At 44.9% G+C, this 20122-nt stretch overlaps 1 protein-coding gene across 2 annotated transcripts in view; it reads left to right on the top strand.

Moving 5' to 3' along the window:
• Positions 1-13234: 13234 nt before the first annotated feature.
• Positions 13235-20122, top strand: part of UBE2Q2 (ubiquitin conjugating enzyme E2 Q2) — a 44596-nt gene continuing 37708 nt past the window's right edge. The window contains exon 1 of one of the 2 annotated variants that reach the window (XM_062501770.1): positions 13235-13625. In XM_062501770.1, coding sequence (XP_062357754.1) covers positions 13440-13625 — 186 coding nt within the window. In that variant the 5' untranslated portion in view covers positions 13235-13439. The remainder of the gene's footprint in view (positions 13626-20122) is intronic. The other variant, XM_062501769.1, reaches the window with a different exon arrangement.

Here is a 20122-nt window from a genome sequence, read left to right on the forward strand (position 1 = left end):
TAGAGCTTCCTCACCTCTCAGGTGCAGCCTCTTGGTTCAGATCTGTGTCTAGAGGAGCAGCTTGAGCTGCTGGGATAGAACAGCTGGGAGTAGTTGCCTCTCCTTGGAGGGATGCAGATCTTACCTTTGAGGACTGAAGCCCACAACTGGCTAAACCAACAAAAGTAAAACTAAAGATCTGTAAATAATACAGCTAATTATTGATCACTGGTGGGGGACATCCCTAAACTTCTGGCTTTTCTGCCTTGATAACTACATACTTTTTTTTCCCAAGAAGAGCGATGTGTTACCCAGCTTGTGTTTCTAACAATGTAAGTACTAGGCAGAATTTGATCACTGACTTCTTATGCTCATTTAACCTACATAGCCATATATAATTTAATCAGTAGAGATGAAATTGTGTTTCTTCAGTTGATTTTTAAATTTTCAGAGACAGCAATAGGCTGATGACTTGTGCTTTTTTTATTGAAAGAGACTATATTTTCTGCAGCTGATTAGGCATGGTAAATTTGAGATGCATTCACTTTTTTCAAAAAGTCAGAGGAGTTCTTGCTCCTGCACATCCCTCTGCTGGCTGTTTAAAGTGGATTATAATCACATCTTCCCAGGCTTTTTTTGGTGTTTTCCTCTTTGGTGTTGTGTGTGAAAAGCCCACACAAACAATGGGGAAAATTGACTGACAGCCTTGGGGAAACAGGGAAACTCTGCAAAATGCTGCCAGGCACACAGAGCAAACTAACTGAAACACCAGGAAACAAGCAATTATTTTTAGTCACTGTATGCTAAAATAGGAGCCTAAAGGATTCTAAATGATGTGGAATTTTTGAAACTAGATGCTATCCTCAACACAGATGATGCTGGACTTCTTAATGAAAGGTTGAATATAAATGCTGTCTCTCATTTCACCATGACTGATGTGGTCCACTGAAAATTTCAAACCATCAGGGGATGATGTAGGCTCTAGAAGATCTTTCTTTGGAAGAGGCAGCTATCCTCAGCTCTTCCTGCATGGGAGCTCTAAGCTGGAGTTCTACAACTGAAGCAGTGTAGAATTCCTTGCCTCTTGGCACACCACCCTTTCCAAGTGGGCCCTGCGCTTCTTGTGAGCCTCTGTAAACAACCTCCAAAGGGATTTTACACCAAACCAACGAGCAAAACATGATTCCAGGACCAGCAGAAATGTGGAGGGCTCAGGTGGCCAGAGGCAGAGGCAGTCCAGAGAGCTCAGTGCTGCACCCGTCACAGCTGTTCCCCTGCAGCTGTACCTGGCAGCAGGAGCACCCTGGCTGGGGGCACTGGCATCTGGGGCTGGTTGACCCTCCTTACCTGAGCAAGGCAGAAAGGAGACCCAGGGCCTGAGCTGCAGCTCAGCAGCTTAAGAATTTTCTTATGCAGGTGCCATCCTGGTATGAAGAAAACTTCAGGAACCTAGCTTCAGGTTATATATTCTCAGCTAAATCCCATCTGAGCTGTGTGAGCGGCAAAAATCAGATGGGAACCCCTCAAAACATGCATGCTATTTTGTTTCCTAAAAGGATTTTGACAAGTTGCTTAAAGCTGTGCAGCCTACAACCTATCTCTGCCTGGTCTTTGAGACACAATTCAAAATAAACTCATGAAAGGTTTGTGTTTCAGCAGGGGAGATGCAGAATCACCCTCTTGCATTTCTAGTGGCAACATCAGCAGCAGATAGCAACAAACAGCTGAAAAGCTCTGTTTAGGTCGCTGCCTAACCCCCATAATGAGCTGTATGCATGTGATTACTTCTAAGTGTGAAAAAATACCTCTCTGTAGCTCCTGGAGTGCATGTGCAGCACCCAGCATTAGTGCTTGGTATGAGGCTGCCTGCAGTGAACCTTGAGAGGAGACTGGGCAGTTACATTTCACACTGCAAGTTCTCACGGAATGCTACAGGCGTCAGGAGGAGGTAATTGCTTCCGAATGGGTATATTTTGAGCAGCTGCTCAAAACCACTGTCTCCCAATGGTGGCAAATGCATGAAGTAGGTGATTCAAAAAAGAGATCTGTGGATGAGTTAAGTCTGAAGTTCAAGCATTTGCCTTGTAGCAGGCCAAGAAAACTTCTGAAAGGCTTTGGTAGTTTTAGTTGGGGTTTTTAATTGCAGCCAACAACAGAAGCTCCAAGCCCCCTAGTGTGTGCAGGCTTGTCTTCCCCACAGTCCTTCCCTTGAAGCAGGGCAGGGAGAGGCTGACTTGAGAGATTTGTTTCTTCTGGACCTGCAGTAAAGTCAGGCATTTAGAGAGGTTTTCTGTGACTCGTGAAAATGCTTCTAATCTATCCCACAGTGCATGGCAGGAACCCGCTGGCTGTGCCTACAGCCACACCTTTACACAAGAATTCCCCCCTGGGAGCTGCACAGTGCTTCTCAGGGGCTGGGGGCAATGGCACCGATGAGGAAAAGGAAGCCTGGAGCCCCAGTTTCCTTCAGTGCTGGCTGCAGCTTGGCATGGTGGTGAAATGGACCCTTTTGGTCATGTTGCTGAGGCTGTTCTGGGATGTGCTGCTCTGGCTGCTGCTGAATTGGAGTCAGAGCTGCCTGTCTTGGCTCCTGTTCTGCCATCCCTCATGGCACATCCTGCTCTGCCAGTGGAACTGCACACCAGTCACTCCCTAACCTAGTTCTGTCAGAATGATGCAGGTTACCTTAGGTATTTTTTTGATATGGGAAAAGTAGCCTCAAGGCCAGGTTCTCTTGCTCAACTTCCATTACAATAATAGCATGAGACATTCATATTATGCTCCTCTCAAGTGTGTGTGATCAGCTTGTGATTGGACTTAATGCCTCTGTAAATAAAAGAAACACAGAACAAAAAGCATGATAGTCTCTAGAAGTCTGGCTGATTCCTGGAAGAGTTAACTCATTTAGAAACCTTTTAGTGGGCCATATTGATTACATGGATGTGTTCAGAGCAGCTGTGGATATTGTAGTAACAATGAACTGAAGCAGTTTATCAGCACATCAATTATTTTACTGGTAAAAAAAGGAGCTTTAATTGGACTAATGATAATGGGCTCAATCTTATGTTGAAGCTATCTGACTATCACAAAATTATCTCTCAATGAGCTCATCTGTTTTGCAAGAAAGAAGCTCATAATCTCATAGGATGGAAGATGTTCTTGCTATTTATAGTCACTGATTTTATTTGTAGAGGATATCATGACTTCACAAGTGCAGTGGCACTAATCTCCCTGGTAAAGCATTTATCCTAATCTAAAGGGAGCTGTTTGCTGCAAAGCCAGCCGTGTACTTAAAAGGGCCATTGAACAAATTTGAAACACTGGCAGTCATTTGCCTGTAAAAGCAGCAGGTGAATCAGTGTGTCCTGAATGCACAGCAGCCCAGAGCCAGGCTGCTGTCTGGAAATGAGTCAGTGAGACACAGGAGAAGATATTCCTACCCAAAATACTACCAAAAATGGCTGAACTGCCAAGATGAATGGAGCAGCAGCACATGAGAACGTGCTGCAGCCTCCTGGTGGGCTGCCAGGGCTGGTTTAGGCACTCTCAGTTAAAGAGCAGTCTGCTGTTCTTACACCAAGGAAGGCAGCGAGTTTACTTTTTCTCAGGTGTTTCCTACCCTATTCCAAACTAGCTAGTCTAGGCTAGCTTGTAGCACTAAGTCATATGGAATGACTTCTGGTACCTGCTGCCTAAGGATGAAAACACCTTTCTGATTATGTTTGCAGAGATCACTGAGGACCATGGAGATAGCTGGAGTGTATCTCCAAGAGATCAAACCTGTTCCCTACTGAGCCAAATGGAGAATAAGTTAATCAGAAAGTGGAGGGAGGTGGAGTTTCTGCAGAGCTCAGGGCTAAGTGGAGCAGCAAGCCAGCAGAGATCACTGCTGGGGTGGAGGATGCTATGACCTGCTGGGCCAGGGTTTGGTTAACAATTCCACAACTCGAGCCTTCAACAGGATGTGGAGCCAACCCCAGGACACGTTGTGGTGCAGGAAACCGGGTCAGGGCAGCAAGGGCTCTGAAGGGAGGGAGGGTGTGGGTGCACAGCACCTGCTGCTTGCTACCAGGCACTTCATTTCCTGCATTGCTGCTGCAGGAGCCCCCAGCCACCAGCAAGCTCCTGGGCTGCAGCTGTGCCTGAAACAATAGTGCAGCCCCAATTTATTCAAATTTGTTTTTTCTCCTTGAAATCTGTGGGAATAGAGTGCACTTCACTTGCTTTCTGCTGAGACCTGCTCTTCCTGGTCGTGGGCTCAGTGACCCCACAAAGATGAGCAGATTTGTACACGAGGTACATACAGGATAAACTAGGGCCACGCCAGTGGAAAAGGCCAGATGTGTGTTCCTTTAAATCATAATCCTTCATGTAATATCACACTTAGTTGTCATAGAAACCATAGCATCACTAAGACTTGCAGCTCTTGATCCTGCAAAACAGTTGAGCATTTGCTTTTAATATAAAGTATGTGCTTAAATTCTATTTCTGTAGCACTGCTTGTGTGCGTAGAACAAAGCCTACACTTTATTTTTTTTCTGTGTGAGAGTGATGTGGCCCAGTAAAACCTCCTGGTTTCTTTAGTTAAGCCCAAACAGTATGCATGTTTCACAATCAGAAAAGTCACTAGCACAGAAATGATCTAAAGAGAGCTCAAACAGAACATTTTAAGAAGATGTGTTGGCAATCAAATGCTTGATTAGACCACGTCTCTGTCTCTGCTTCTGCAGCCTGAAAAAGCATTAGAATAATGCTTTTCACAATTTTTTCCAGTACTTAGGGCATTGGACAACTCTTAATTCTACTGATTGTATAAGGAGAATATTTTTTTCAATTAGTCTAGAACATATAGAAGTTCAATCATAATTCCTAACAGAAACGTTCATGCTCCTGAATTAAATAACCTATTTATTGTAGCTGTTCATGAGGACTTTGGTATTTTTATTTGAAAATTCAGTTTTTTATTTAAATGGTTAACACTTTCTGTTTTAATTTTAAGGTATGTTTTAGCATTCAAAGTGCTGAGGAAAGTATGAAAGTATCCCTTGTGTCTCCAAGGAAACAACAAGAAAAGTTTGAAATTCTGGGGGGTATGAAATATCTTTTAGCTGGGCCTTTGAGCAGGTGTCCATGTTGAATATTCAATTCTGTTGCAAATGAATTTAAAGATGACAAATGACATTTCACTTGTTTACTACTACTTACTCGAACTACAGTATTTCCCCCCAGATCATGCTACCAATGAAATGATCAGGGTACCTTCTCAGTGACCAAACGTTCCCCTGCACACAGGGAAACATTGCAGGCTTGCTGGACTCAGTAGGCAGGGTTCCACTGGAGCTCAGTGGGTTCTTTATCAGAATGGGGTGGTTTAGCCTACATAAGCCCGTTTTATAATTTACATTTAGTCTCATGATAGATGTTGGGTAATGCTCTGACCAATTTCAGCAGTTGATAGCTGGGCCTACCCACCTCTGTTACAGCTGTTCTGTACATAGTTATGCATTTGCATTTGTGCCAAAGAAACCTGTTCTAGAACTGTAGAACTTCAGTAGGTTTAGATGAAATTCAGTGCATTTGTAATGCTTTCTGTCAGCAGAGAACAAGCAGCAATATCCCAAAGGCATCAGCTTCTGTGGAAATTAAAGCAGAAGGTCAATAAAGGTGGCTGAGTCACAACTCTCTTCCAATTCAGGGGATGTTTGTGGACAAATCTTCCTGCTATTTACTGAGCTCCAGCAGCTGGGAAGTGACTGCATGTTTCCAAAAGCCCTTTTTGTAAAAAGTTTAAATTTTGTGAATGGAAAAAGGGTTTTAAAATGTTTCTGACTAATCTCCTTACCTGGAGAAGAAGGTATCAGCGTTTGTATGACTGCAAAGACAAATGGATGAGTGTGCTTTGATTTTGCTGACTTCAGAGTACCTGGACAAAAAGAATCTCATCCGTAAAAACATTTTATGTAATAACATGATTCACACAAAAAAATGAGTAAGAATTTATGCTCAGCCATATTCTCCAGCAGACAGGTCCCTGGATTGTATTTTTAATAATGCTGTAGAAATGTAATTAATTTAAGCTGAGAACAAGGTAGTGAAAGAGGACATTAAGCTACTTTTTCACTTTTAAGCAGGGCTTAAGTGCCCTGAGAACTCGTAGTGCTCCCGAGTGTTCTTTGAAGTCCATTGGAGGTGATGGACAGAACGTGTCTGTCTGTCCTGAATGCACCAAATCCTTTACAGAGCACAAAGGAGTATGGCTGCCCTTTGTCATTGTTCTCTGGCTTTTATGGCCCTGGCTGCTGGAGCCACAGGGGCTCTTTTCTGCTGCAGGGCCTGGGAAATGCCTGGGAAAATGTCTGGGAAATGCCTGGGAAATGCTTGGGAGATGTCTGAGAAATGCCTGGGAAATGCTTGGGAAATGTCTGAGAAATGCCTGGGAAATACCTGGGAAATACCCGTGAAATACTTGGGAAATGCTCGGGAAATGCCCGGGAAATGTCTGGGAAATGCCTGGGAAATACCTGGGAAATACCCGTGAAATACTTGGGAAATGCCCGGGAAATGTCTGGGAAATGCCTGGGAAATACCTGGGAAATGTCCGGGAAATGCCCGGCCGTGTTCAGGGAACGGGCCCGCCAGTGCGGGCGCAGCAGGCTGGGGGGAGAGCCTGGGACAGACAGACATGGGCCTATAGGGACATGGGGATATGAGGACATGGGAACATGGGGATATGGGGACATGGGAACATGGGGACAGAGTGACATGGGAACATGGGGATATAGGGATAGGGGGACAGAGGGACATGGGGACCCTGGGAGATGGGGACACCAGGAGATCAGGATGGGGTAGCTCCCTAGGCACTCGTGGGCAGCTCCCCGGGCACAGTCGGGACAGGGGTGGCTCGTGGGCCGGTCCTGAATCCCCTGCGTTGTCCCACACTCCGCCTTCTGCAGCCACCTCGCCACTAACCCTTTGGCCTTCCCCGCCCCGCTCGCCTTGGGCCACCCTTGGCAGGTCCTCTGCCCTATGGCATTGCTTCATCGAGGAAATAATCCTTCTGGGGTCTCTTACGTCAGTGGCAGGATGCTTTAGGCCAACATTCAGGTTGTTTTCCTCTTCCGGTCTTAACTTCTCTTGCTTCCTCTCTGCATCAGTACTAAATTCCTTTCCTAGCGCTCCCAGCCTGCAGTTCTGGGGAGCCGGGACACAAATGCTACAACTCACTGTGCTGTTGGTTACATGTCACAGCCGTGCACTAGTGAACGGAGGGATGGTAAAGGTCCTTTAGCGCCTTCCCTCCAGCCCTGTTCCTCTCCCCCTGACCCTGTGGGAAGACAGGGTATCTGTATTTGCCTATTCCCTAGTTAAATCTGTTTATATGAGAGTGGTTCTTCAAGCCAGATAAATCTCAACCAGATAGGGGACAAGTTAAGACTCTTGTCTAGGAAAAAAAAAAAAAAAACTCACCTTGGTGAGTACATTGCCATACTACATTCTTGCAGGTATCACACAGATGTTGTTCTGAGGTTGTTCAGTTGTGCCTGGAGCTAGAGTGCAAGCCAGGGCTAGGAGCGGGGTGTGTAAAGGAGTATCCTAATGGACACTGGCTGCATCAGAGAATCTAGCTCTGGTGTCTCATGCTGTTAACTCTCACATCAGAAATCTGTCATCCAAGTCCCACACTCTGCTGTGATTTTGGATAATTTTCTGCCAAGATCACAGCTGCAATGTTGCAGGTAAAGAACACAAAAGAATGTTCCAAGCAGGGTAGATTCTGAAACCAGTGACAGCATCTGCTCTGCCTCCCCAAAAAGGTGGTGACTGTGGGTGGAAATGTGGAGAATCCAGTGGAAAGTAAGAAGTGTGGAGGCATGCGAAGGATCTGGGAAGGAAGGGGGAGTGTTACAGAATGAGCCCAAGTGAGATCCAGTGTGATGATGACATAAAAATGTAATCTATAGGACAGCAGGAATCACTGGGTTTGTGCCTTTGTAGATCAAGGACTTGATTTTTTAAATTGATTTTTCTATACCTCTTGGAATTATGTTCTTGTCCTCATTGGTATTCAAAATGTCTCTCTATGTCATCTGGTAATTTAATCAATTACAGTCTCTCCTAAATCACAGTGAAAGTCTTGATGTGAACTCTAACACTGTAGCACTCCCATGATCCATTTTAAACACATTAAGTACCTTTTCCTGATTACTATTTTGGTGTTTTTATTCTTTATTCACAATTCTTAAGCCAGTTCTCAAATTATGTGGGTGGTGTTATGTCAAAAGAGATGTGGTCATATTCAGAATTCTGTGATTCAGTCTTCCAAGTGTTTGTTTAAAGCCAAGTGTATTGGTGCTGTTACTTTCCTTTCACTCACTGATGTAAATCTATAGGAAGTTCCCTTCCTTATAAACTCCAGGGCACATATAACTGCTTGAGTCTGTTATCCTTCATCTGCTTCAGCAGCTTTTTGTGCTTAGAATTTGTTTGTAGCAGGAAAAGAGACAGATTTACAGAAAATAATTGTTATGATCATTCTTTTTCTGAGGTTTGGTCTCTCATTTGATTCTGTGACTGCTGATTTCTGTGACTTTTTTTCAGTCATTCTGCAGAAAGATGACTTCAAGTCAGCTCTATAATGGAAAAAAAATATTATATTTTCTGTCCTTCTTCACCAATAAAGCTACATGAGTTAGTTTTCCAGATGCACTTCACTACCTTTTTTCCCTTTTTTTTGTTTTTAACAGAGTTGTATCTGCCAAACTAAAGTTTTTGCATTTGACATTGAAAATTTACTGGGGCTTGGTAGATCTTGACTTGTGGCCTGTGGACATTTGTGATTTCCAAATCAGCAAATGATTGAAAACCACTGGTTTAGCTCCCCAGTCTGACCTTCCCCAGATATTAGGTGAGGCTGCATCCTGGGCCTGGTTTGGTTAATGTCTCAGATACGGCTGCATGCCTCCCTATTGTTTTCAGGGATTTGGTTTTTATCTGTTTTCAGGAACCTGTGTGAGCCATTAAGGAGAGAACTAGACACGTTCCCTCACTGTATGCACAAGGAGTTTGGTTTCTGATGTGTTTGTACAGCGGATTTTAATCCCCATCTGCAGCACTGCAAGACTGTGATTAGCATGGCTTGGCTTTCCTGGGGCACCTTTCTCCTAATAAATTAACTCCCACAACTTTCATATAGATCAAAAATATGTGATTGACCTTGTTTTGCAGATGCCATCCAGCTTCTGACAGTTCAGAAATACTTACTGTTCAGCCACAGATGTAGGTACAGCCAGAACTACAAATCCACAAACAGTAATGTGATCTCCACCAACAGGTTATTGCTGTTTCCCTACAGGATTGCAAACACTCCGCAGTGGATGAGTCAAAACACTCCAAGAAGGGGCCCAATTGACTTAATTGCTGATAGCCACAGGGATGGACTCAGAAGAACTGGAGTTGAAAACTGCTCTGGCCATCCTAAGTAAAATCATGAAACTTGGCTTTTTTTTAATGTTAAATTCATGGCCATTGTATTTGAGTGCCTGCAAACATCTTGACACCTATTACTGAACATCTGGGCAGCAGTATCCCTCTCTGTCCTAAGCTGCTGTAGGTTAGATTGGTTTTGTAATGCCATTCCTTAACTGTTAAAAGCCTTTAAAAGTGAAATTGGTGTCTGAGGGACTAACCAATCCCCCACCTGCTACACACAATGGTTCTTGAAACCAGCCATTTCATCAGCTTTCATGCACTGATGTTTGTTTTTCTCTCAATGCTTTGAAGGTGACTTCATTATTGAAGTCATGACACTGGAGCTGTGACCCCAGAATGATGCGAAAGTCTGGATTTGGCAAGCAGGACAGCTTGACTTGTATCTTGGTAAAGCAGGATCCCCTTGACTCTTTCTTCCTTTGTCCAAGGTTTCAGGCAGGGTCCCTCTCTCTAGCTTCTCGTTATGGGTATCGGGTATTATTTCTCTTTTCTAGTCTCAGGTTCTGCTGCTCTCTGTGAAAAAGTTCAAGAGTACCTGGGGATCAACTATTATCAAACTGCATCATCCATCAGTAAAATCAATTTACACCTCCTCCCATCTCATTAACGTAATCCTTTACTTTCTCTGTCTGCTGAGGTTCAGGGTTACTAAAGATCCGGGCCTTCCCTATTTCTGAAATGGCAGTTCCTTTTTGGTACCTGGCATTTCTTTTGGGAAAGTGACATTAGAATTTAACAGAAAGACCCTTTCTAAGTGCTAGGCTGTAAATGAGAGAAGTGAGGTCAAAAAACAAAACTATAAACTACTCTCAGAGAAAGAATTCAATACTCTGCTAGGCACACTCCGCTGAATGTACAGGAGCTTCATTCAAGGGTAAAGTCAGAAATACAGCAGACCAGGAAAAAGCATTCACAGGAAGAAAAGGACTAACACAAACTGAAATTCATCTGTGCTCTGCAATATCCTTTCTTTAAGCCCCATACAATTGTTGCATTCATCAAAGCCCATTCATCCTATATTTTACTTAATTTTCTCCTTAAAGGCTCATCCTGAGCTCATCTTTCCTTCAGTTCCCTTTGCCCCTTGCTGCCAGCCTTCTGTCCTGCCAGGGACATGCCTGTCTATCTGTTGGAAACAGGGCTGGCAGTAAATACTAAGGGGAAAGACAGGTTTGGTCTAAACTACTTGTCTCCTTGTTCTACCCTAGAATGCAACGAGGAATCTGCTGGGTTTTTTTCTGAGAGTTTCAGTTGAAGACTCTTACAGAATTTCCTATATTTAAACAACAATTGAAAAAAAAAAAAGAAATAAAGATGGTTATGAAAGTATGTTATCTCCAAAATGGGGATTTGGCCGAAGTTCAGCCCCTGAGAGAAGTAATCTAGCTGTAAGATAGAGAGAGGCAATCGTGATGTTAAATATGTTCACGCAAGTTAGAAAGAAATGGTGCTTCCAGGCGATACAGATCAAGGAACTTCAGAGCAACTGCAACTACTGGAATTTGATAGAATGCTTCTGAGGGGCAGTACCAAGATTCACCACTTTTATTAACCCAAGATGTCAGGTCCTGCCCTGTGTACAATCACTTTGATCTTTGGGAAACTCTGGGCTTTCCTGAATCATCTTATGACCAATGTGAGATTCATGTCAATGTTCCATGGCAAGTCCTGAAGAAAGAAACAGGAATGAGTCAGACATGTCAAACAGCTCTTCACACCTCTGAAGCAGCCTCTGAATTCCAGAAAAGGAGACAGCCCCAATGTGTTCTCAAGGTTTTATCACAGAAAATAATTCACAGCTTGCACAATGCCTACTAAATACTGAGAAGGGCAGGAGAATTCAGAGGAGTGGTGGTTGTGCAGCTGCATGTTACTTCTTGAAACCTGCAACAAAAAGGCAGACTGAAGGAGCTGGGGGAAGTTCTAGACCAGGTTTGCAGAATACACTTGACCAGTCAAACAATTTGTTTGGCCTGCCTGGTGCTCAGGAGACAGTGTGGTGTTCGGATTAGTGGGTCCCTGAGAGAGCTCCCCATGCCTTCCACAAGCCACTGCAGGTGAGGTGCCCTCCCAGCCAGCACATCCACACATCTCAGCTGTGCAGCCACCAAAAAATGAGGTGTCACAGTCAGTGCAGAGGCAGAGCAGAGGGAAGGTAGCTGAGAAGACAAGGAGGATGAAAGAGCAGAGGGAGTGATAGAGGCAGCTCTGGTAAGGTATGACAGAAGGTGCAGTTTGAACTTGCTAAGTCTATTCACCCAACTGCTGCAGCGAGGCGTTCCAGCCAAAATCCTCTCATACCAGGGAAATTGGGCTGAGTCACCAAATTCATTCCTCTGCTGTTCCATGCATCACACCATGCAACACCTGACCAAGTCGGCTTTGTTTGGTTTTGTCTCTGGGGTTCCCGTCGGGGGGCCTTCCAGCTCTTTCAGGCTTCCATTTATAATAGGTACAGTCATTTTCTGCTGCTTATTTATAGCTAGTTTGCCCTTATACTTAAATCATCCTTTACCTCTCAAAATTCTTTGCCTTGCCTGCTGATGTATTGACACAGCTATATCCACACCGGCTTCACTTTGCAGGCTGTACAGTCTAAGCAATAGTTGAGCCTGTCTAGGAAAGCCGAGTTGCACACACTGCATAATCAGAATCTTTCAGGTGATAGCTAAAATTCCTGTGGACTTTCTGGTACCTTTCATTCAGAGTATTTAACCAATCCTTCCCGAGTCCTTTTGTAGCAAAGCATGTTCTTTGCAGCTCTCTTTGTTGGAAGGATAGGAATCACAAGCCCACAAATCACTAAGACTTCCCTATGCTTGGAGTTGGGCATGTGCATAGCTGTTTTTTCTGGATCAAGATTAGAGTTCTTACCACTTGACAAGATTCAGCTTGTGGTTTGTGAAGTCCTGCCAGTTTGTCTGGAATTAAAGATTTATATAAAATACCAATTTAAAAAAGAGGCAATTCCCTGTTCCAGGTTTATGTGTGTACTGCATTAATTAATAGCAGTAAAGAAGGACAGGGTGCAACAACATCGCTTGTATCACACCTCATGTCATGTGAGAGCTGCTCCCTGTTCCCAAAGAGCTGACAACTATCCATATGCAAAACCAAGATGGGAAGGGACAAATAAAGGTGCAGAGATGGTATTTCCAGTGTCAGGAAGGGACAGCACCTCTTGATCTCTGAATGTAGCGAGTATTCACTTCACCACCGGTGCTTCCATGCATCGCGATGGTTTTTCTGGGGATGAAATGTTGTACAAACAGGCACAGGGGGAGCGTAAATGGAGTGGTAACAATTTTTCTTGGCCTCTGTATTGCTGATTTCCAGCCTGCAGTGACGGACACCAGATTTTATGTGCAGGGATCCGCCAGAAATGCCAGGACAGGAATTCCTGGCTTAAGTAAACTGACCCCCGAGGAGTACTGAAGGTCTGACAGGACTCTGAGATGACAAGTGCAAACCCAAAGCTGCAGTTTTTTCTCAGCAAAACAGAAGCGCGGTGAGGAAGCAACACCGCGTATCATTCCGCAGGGCTGAGCGGTGGCAAAGGAGGAGCGGCACGGGTGAGCGCTTCGGCAGCGGGAGCAGAAGGCTGCGAGAGGCAGAGCCGGGGCAGGGACAGCAGGTGCCGCGGGTAAGCCCGGCCGTGCCCAGGGGAGGAGCGGGGCGCGGGGCCGGGCTAGTGGGAGAAGGGCAGGGCGAGGGCGGGGCGGCTGGCGCGGCTGGCCCGGCCCGCCGGGGAGGAAGGGAAGAGAAGGGGAGCGGGCTGCGCTGTTGCCCTTTTAAGCGAGCGGGCGGGCGCTGGAGGCCGGTACAAAGGGAGCTCCGCCGTGCCCCGCCGGCTGGGGCTGCCCCGGCCCCGCCATCTTCCGCCCCGCAGGCGCGGCCGGGGCCAGGGTCGGGCCGGCCCAGTCGGAGTGAGGCGGCGGCAGTGCAGGCCCGGGCTCGGAGATGAGGCCAGGATGTCGGTGTCAGGGCTCAAGGCCGAGCTGAAGTTCCTCGAGTCCATCTTCGACAAGGACCACGAGCGCTTCCGCATCGTCTCCTGGAAGCTGGACGAGCTCCACTGCCAGTTCGTGCTCCTACCGCCGCCGCCGGGCTCCAGCCCGCAGCCGCCGCCGCCGCTCACCATCCACTGCAACATCACGGTGCGGGGCCGGGCAGGGCCGGGCACGGCCCGCCCTCGCCATTGTCCGCGGGGCGCGGGGAGGGGGCGCAGCCCCGCGGGGTGACTCAGCACGGGGGTCCGCTCTCCCGGGGCTCCGGCCGCGCTCCGCGCTGCCGCCCTAACTAAAGTTACGCGGGGTGGGCGGCCCGGCCTCTGCTCTGCGCGGCGGGGGCTCCTCCCGGCGTCTCCTCCGGGGGACCCGGGCACAGGGGAAGGAGGCGGGCCGGGGCCGCCGCTTTGGGGCCGGGAGCCGCGAGCCGGAACAAAGGGCGACCGGGCCCGGGACAGCAGGAGCGGAGTCTGGGGGCAGCGGAGGGGCCGGCCCGGCCCGCGGGGCTGGCGGGACGCTGGCGGTGTGCGCGCAGCCCGGAGCGGGCCCTAGCTTTACTGAGTGCGCCACACGGCCGCGGCCTGGGGCGGGCCCGGCCACCCCCGAGCGGCCGCGGCCACGCGGAACTTGTCCGTGCCGCTGTGGGAAGGGTAACACTGAGCCCTGCTCTGCTGCCCGAGGGCTCTTTTGTCGGAATGCTGCCTTTAAACTTGTCAGGGTACGAGCAGTGTCCCAGCTGGGGTCTGCTGCCTGCCGAGGGCTTTGAAGGTTCGCCTCTCTGTGGGGTTTTCCCCCATTAAATTGGTTTGACTGAATTTTTTTTTTTAAATGTGTGGAAGAGAAGCTGAATAAAACATTCCGTGTTGTGTGACATGGTCACAGTTCTCTGGTTCTTCAGAAATTTAGGGCCTAAACTTGCCGAAGGATCTAGATATATTGGCATCTGTGACTCATGTACAGGAAAGTGCTGGAGGTTCATTTTTGTTGGGTTGGCTGCAGTTATAAGTGAATTTAAATGCCTTATCAAGATTTAACTGAGCAGTGGCATATTGAAAAACTTCAGGTGGAAATAGCACGTTTGTGTTTAAGGAAGATAAATTCTACTGCTTTTTTTTTTTTTTTGTCTTTGTATGAAAGTTTCAAATGCCATGGTGGTCGAAACATTCATGTTAAGTGTGACTGTTTCAGTGCTGAAAGATGAAAATGTGTCTGCAAACCAGGCAAGTCTAGTAATAATAATGACCAGATTCTCACTTGCCTTAAAGTAACTTTGTTTAATTAAAGGCCAGCTGTTAAGTGGATCTTTCAGTTTTCACAGTTAATTGTTATGGGAAGTCGCTTTTGTGGTCATAGGACAGGTCTTTGTTTTACTGTATATTTGTAAGACACAAGATGATCCTGAGGCTTTATGGTAAAATAAACAAGATGCGTTGGTGTTCTTGTTTCCATGACCCACCAGATGATGGATTGTGCGACTTCCTATAAATATTTCTTTATTCAGTAGAGTGCTCTGCTCCACTGCTGAGAGATTTGGCTTTTTGTTTCCACACAACATGCTCTATTTCATAAGTGTGGCTCTGAAAAATAAAATGCAAGGTCTGATGGTTGTGCACCCTTAGCTACCGGTTGTATTTGTTGGGTTAGTTGCAGCTAACAGGTAAGCCAGCAGCAAGACCTGAAGTTGTTGTGTCCAGGATTTGTGCTGTGGTGTTTTTATCTCCTTCTGAGACTTTTCATTGTAACTACTTTTTATATAATTCTTACTGAGAGGATTGTTCCCCCTTAGGTGTAGGCCCTTATTTGAGCTGTGTCTGAGCAAGCAAGAAACCAGGTAGGTCACTGTTGTCGTGTTTGTGTTAGTGAGGAAACAGTGTCTGCAATCTGCTGTTACAGTCACTTGCCCCAAAGGTCAGGCAATCTTTCGTATGCCATTACACTTGTGGTGTATGAACTTGCAGAAAGAACAGGAAAAGTGCTGTTTGAAACCTCAGAGATGAGACTTCTGCTTTGATGAAAGGCTGTGTCTGAGTTTCTTGAAAGTTCTGTTTACAGTTGTCTGTGAGCCGCTTGGTGCTTTCCAGTGTTGACTCATTTTTTGCTCTTCAAGGCAGGTGGCTGTTTTCCCCATCTGTTAAAAATAAATTTGCTAGGGCAACCTGAGATATAGAGGTGGCTCCCTTGAAACAAATGGGTAGCAGGTGATAGAGCCAAGAAGAGAAAGCTCATTTCTTGGCTTCTGTCCTAGTTCTTTGACACACATTTTAGAACTCTTAAGTGTCACAAAAGTGTGTTTTGGGTTTTTTTTTTTTTTCTTTTTTTTCTTTCCTCTCCTCTTCCCACTGAATGGAGTCTCTTGGCCCTAACTCCAGAATGCCTCCAGGTATTTTGGGGAGGGGTTTGTGGTTACTGAAAACTGGAAGAACCTAAATCTTGTTTACTGTGCTTCAATGGCTGCAGGTACTAGGGAACTAGAACTTCAAATAGCAGTAGTAACATGCAAACACCAGTAAGGCTATAAAGTTGTTGGTAAGTATGTTTTTTCTGGGGAGACTTTGCATCGCAAGCTGCTTTTCTAGTGTTCTGGACTTGCAGAGCAAATATGCAGTTTTCACTGTTTGCTTCTTCTAGACAGTGTAACCCCTCAGATGCTGATCCACCCAGGGTATTTCCTTTACTCATCAAAAGCATACAGTGGGTTCTGTCTGAATGTTTGGGAATCATGTTCAGGACAGAGCAAGCACAGAGCTCAATCACTGTTTCTTTTCTTTATGGTTCTGTTAGCGTACCTCAGTATTTTACATAAAATGATGGCTGTCTAGCAGTGTGTAGAGATGCTGAGGTTAGGGAATGGAGAAATATCTGCTAGGAAAGGAAGCTTTCAGTAACTAAAAAGAGATGTGATAACTAAGTGGGCTCTGATGTTCCCAACAAATTTTTTTTTTCCTCTCTGGCCTAGAGGGAAGAGGAAATACTCCACTGGAGAGGTGAGGGAGAATATGTACTTAGGAACTGTGTGGATCTTCACATGTTTTCTAGACCAAAATTCACAGTTTGAGAAGTCTGTCACTGGCATTTCTCAGTAAGATTATTTGCTGATTGTCTCTGTAGTGTAAGTTTGTAGAACTACCAAAGTTCAGTATTGGCTGTAGCATCTCAGGGATGCTGTATCTGTGGCAATGAACCCTGCTTGAAATTAAAGTGAGACACATTTTGCTTGACAGGTCTTCTGTTTATAGAGTGGCAGCCAAACTTTTCCCGAGTCTGTCCTTCACTATTTCTGGTAGTGACCTGTATTAGAGTTTACATGGTTAATCAGATTATTTTAAATGAGACGCTTCAGGGTGGAGTCACCCCTGTCAGAAACATTGCTGCTTATTCCTGAGAACTGTCTAATTATTGAACTTGTTCAGGCTGTGTACCTTCACATTCCCATTTTGTTATGCCAACAGCATAACTCCCATTTGGAGTGTTATTTCTGTTTTTCTCAGGTTTTCTTTTTAGTTCACAGTACTATCCCAGTTGATCAATAAACCTTGTTCCTCAAGTGTTTTGAAATAGTATCAAGCCTATGGCCTTGCTTAGAGGAGTGTGTTTATTGATCATGACTTTAGGTAAGTGTCCTTCAGTACAATCTGGTTTCAGTTTGGTACCTTATCAGACTTAGTCATAGTATTGCAAAGGGTGTGTTAGACTTATTCTACATTGAAGTCTTTTCCTTGTTATTTCAAGGAAAAGGACTAGTCTGGATGGCTGTAAAACATTTTGTATTTTTTATGCCATCTCTTTAAAGAGAAGCTGGATATTTTTATCTCTCTACCCATACACAAAATTCCTGTTGAAGTTCTGTATCCTCAAGTGACCGTTGCAAGTAGAGTGGGGGTTTATGCCAATCCTGGGTGGGAGCAGGTTTGCCCTACACAGATACAGGGCTGTGATGTGCAGTGGCATCCTTCATACTTCAGCTGTTCAGTTCAGGTGATGTGGCTGACTCAGTAAACTCCTGCTTCTCTCTTGGAAAGAAGCAGCTTCTGCTGAAAAATACCCTGCTGCTAAATTGGAGTTGGAAGCTGCTATGAAAGACTTGGAAAGGTTGCTGCCTGCAGGTAGCTGCAGTTGTTGGGAGAAGACTGTATTTTCCCTTAAAACTAGAATGGATGAAAAGCTATTAACTGTGAAGCTTTTGACAAGGTGGGTATATACAGAGAGTGAGTGTATTGAAACCTGGGACAGTTCTTCAAAGGCACAGGATTTTCATATTGAACTCACTCCTCACTAGTGCTAAGACAACTGGTAACCTTTTTGAAATATTTGTACACAGAGGTAACCACACAAGAAATGAGGCATTCTGTTCATAGATTTATTTTTTTTGTACATCATTAGGCATTCTGTAGTGATGTTAAGACCTTTATCTTGCAGCATGTGGATGCCAGGACTGTATAAAAGCATACGCAAAAAAAACCACTTTATCTTGATAGTATGTACTTTTTAGCTAGGGTTAGATACACCTGATTTTAAAAAAGATGCTCCTGCAAATATTATCAAACATAACATGCAAGAGGAATTGACCAGGTTTAGTATTGTTTTATTTAGCAAACCAAAATTAAACTAACAAAAAGTTAACTTAAGAGTAGTGAGGGTTTTGATTTCTCTTTTTATGTCAAAACTGTAACTGGAAAAAGAAAATCGCAAAAAGGAGTAGGAGAAATCTTTTGTGTCTGGAAGACAAGACCTTTCTGACACTGCAGTCTGGTTGTGTGATATGTGAAAGGCTGTAACCAGAACTTCAGGACTTTAAAGATGGTTCTGTCCTCCCTACAAGCTATGTAGTCCTCCTAAAATAACCCAGAAAGCCATGATGGTAAGCTTCAAATAGAAATGCTGGCATATGTTGAGGTCTCAGTGTACAGTAAATTGCGTTCATTTCCAGTAGGTTGCTCATGTGAGTTGATGATACAGTAACCTCAGAACTGGGATTGTTGTGGTCCTTGGAAGAGCTTTCTGTTCAACTTGATAATTAAAGATTTGTAGGAAGAATTGCATTATTTTTACTTAACAGCCTTCATCCTGTGAGCTGTTCAGGAGGTTTTGTGTATTGATGCCTTGTTGATATCCTCAGCATGTATTGAAAATTGTGCATGTTGGTAAGAAGGTGTGATGGTGTTCTGAGCACTCTGTAATTAGTGGAATGTACTGCTTTTTGCAGACCAGCAGAGGCTGTGTGCCTTGGGAGGTGGCTGGAAAGGAGTTTGCTGCATTAAGGACCTGGCTGGCATGTAAAAATTCTTTAGTGAGTTCTTGTTGATCTGAACTATTTTCCAGTCTGGTTTAGCTGCATGAGCAGCTATTCCGGCACAACGGGGGCACGGCACTGAGTGGGAGCTGCTGGATCCAGGCAGAGCTGCAGGCAGGGTGGCACTGGGCACTGACCTCTCCTGGCTGCAGTGGCTGGGGTGGCACCCTGGGCCTCCACCCTGCCTGGTTGTTACACTTACAGCTGCACCACACTTAACTGCCAGGAGTTTGTTTACTTGAGAAATCTTGACTCTTGGAGACTGCAAGATGCAGAGATGGGGACACTTCTGTAAGTAGTAGTATTATTATTAGGGAAAAAAAAAGAGGAGGTGAAATTTCTTAATAGGAACAAATGTTTGTAGAAGTTGATTCACAGTAATGACTGCTATTTTAGTTACGCCTCAGTGAGGACTACTGTTTGGTGCTGTCAGGTTGTTTGCCCTTTTGAGGTTTGGAAAAGTTGTAAATGCCTGAATTCCTGACTGGACTATTAGGGGTTTGGGTTTTTTTTCCTCTAAATGGTAATATTCTGTTTTTAAGAGACATGACAGTTGATGGTTTAGTATGTGTTCTACTGTATTTCTTTAGCTACAAGCTATGGAGGAGGAACAAAAATGACCTTTCACTAGCTCCTGGAAGACAACTGCAAAATTAAATGACTGATTGTATTAAGAAGGTGCCATTTAGCATTTATATTTTCAGTCAGTCTGCCTGTATGCAGTACACTTGAAGCTAATATGATCACAGTAGTTCTCAGTTGATCTCTGGTGGAATCAAGCATATCAATTATTGCTTGTCTTACTGATGCCTTGCATCTAGCTGTAATCTCTAAGCATGGTATGAAAATAATGACCTTGCATCTGGGGATTTTTTTCCTCTATCTCTTGCTTACAAGACATCTTGGTGCACTAAGTGTTGTAGAGCAGCTAATATATGATTTCTGAACATTTAATATGAACTGTCTTCTCCTTTTTCTGAGCTCATAATCTTTTGCCCCCTTGGAGCAGAATAATTCAGTGCAGTTGGAGATCTTGCAGGAGCTTCTTCAGTGTATATTAAGGAAGGCAGGAACATAAACTCTGTTAGAACTTGTAGAGTGGCATTAGAAAAAATAAATCAAAGCGTTCCTGAGCAGTGGTGTTCAAGATATCACAGGCTTCCTTGAATTTTTGAAGTAGGAAATAACTGTGGTAAGAGTTGTGGTATTTAACTTATTAATGGTAAACACTGGTTAAACTCTGTGGTACTGAAATTTTGCACGTGGGGAACAAAGTTTCATCTAAATGGCTCCAGTCTGAAGGGCTGTGGCTAAGCAGCATCAGGGTAGCTGTGTCCCTGGTCCTTTGAGGGGAGAG

The sequence above is a fragment of the Cinclus cinclus genome, chromosome 13 (genome assembly GCF_963662255.1).
Source record: "Cinclus cinclus chromosome 13, bCinCin1.1, whole genome shotgun sequence".
In the NCBI taxonomy this organism is placed as follows: Eukaryota; Metazoa; Chordata; class Aves; order Passeriformes; family Cinclidae; genus Cinclus; species Cinclus cinclus.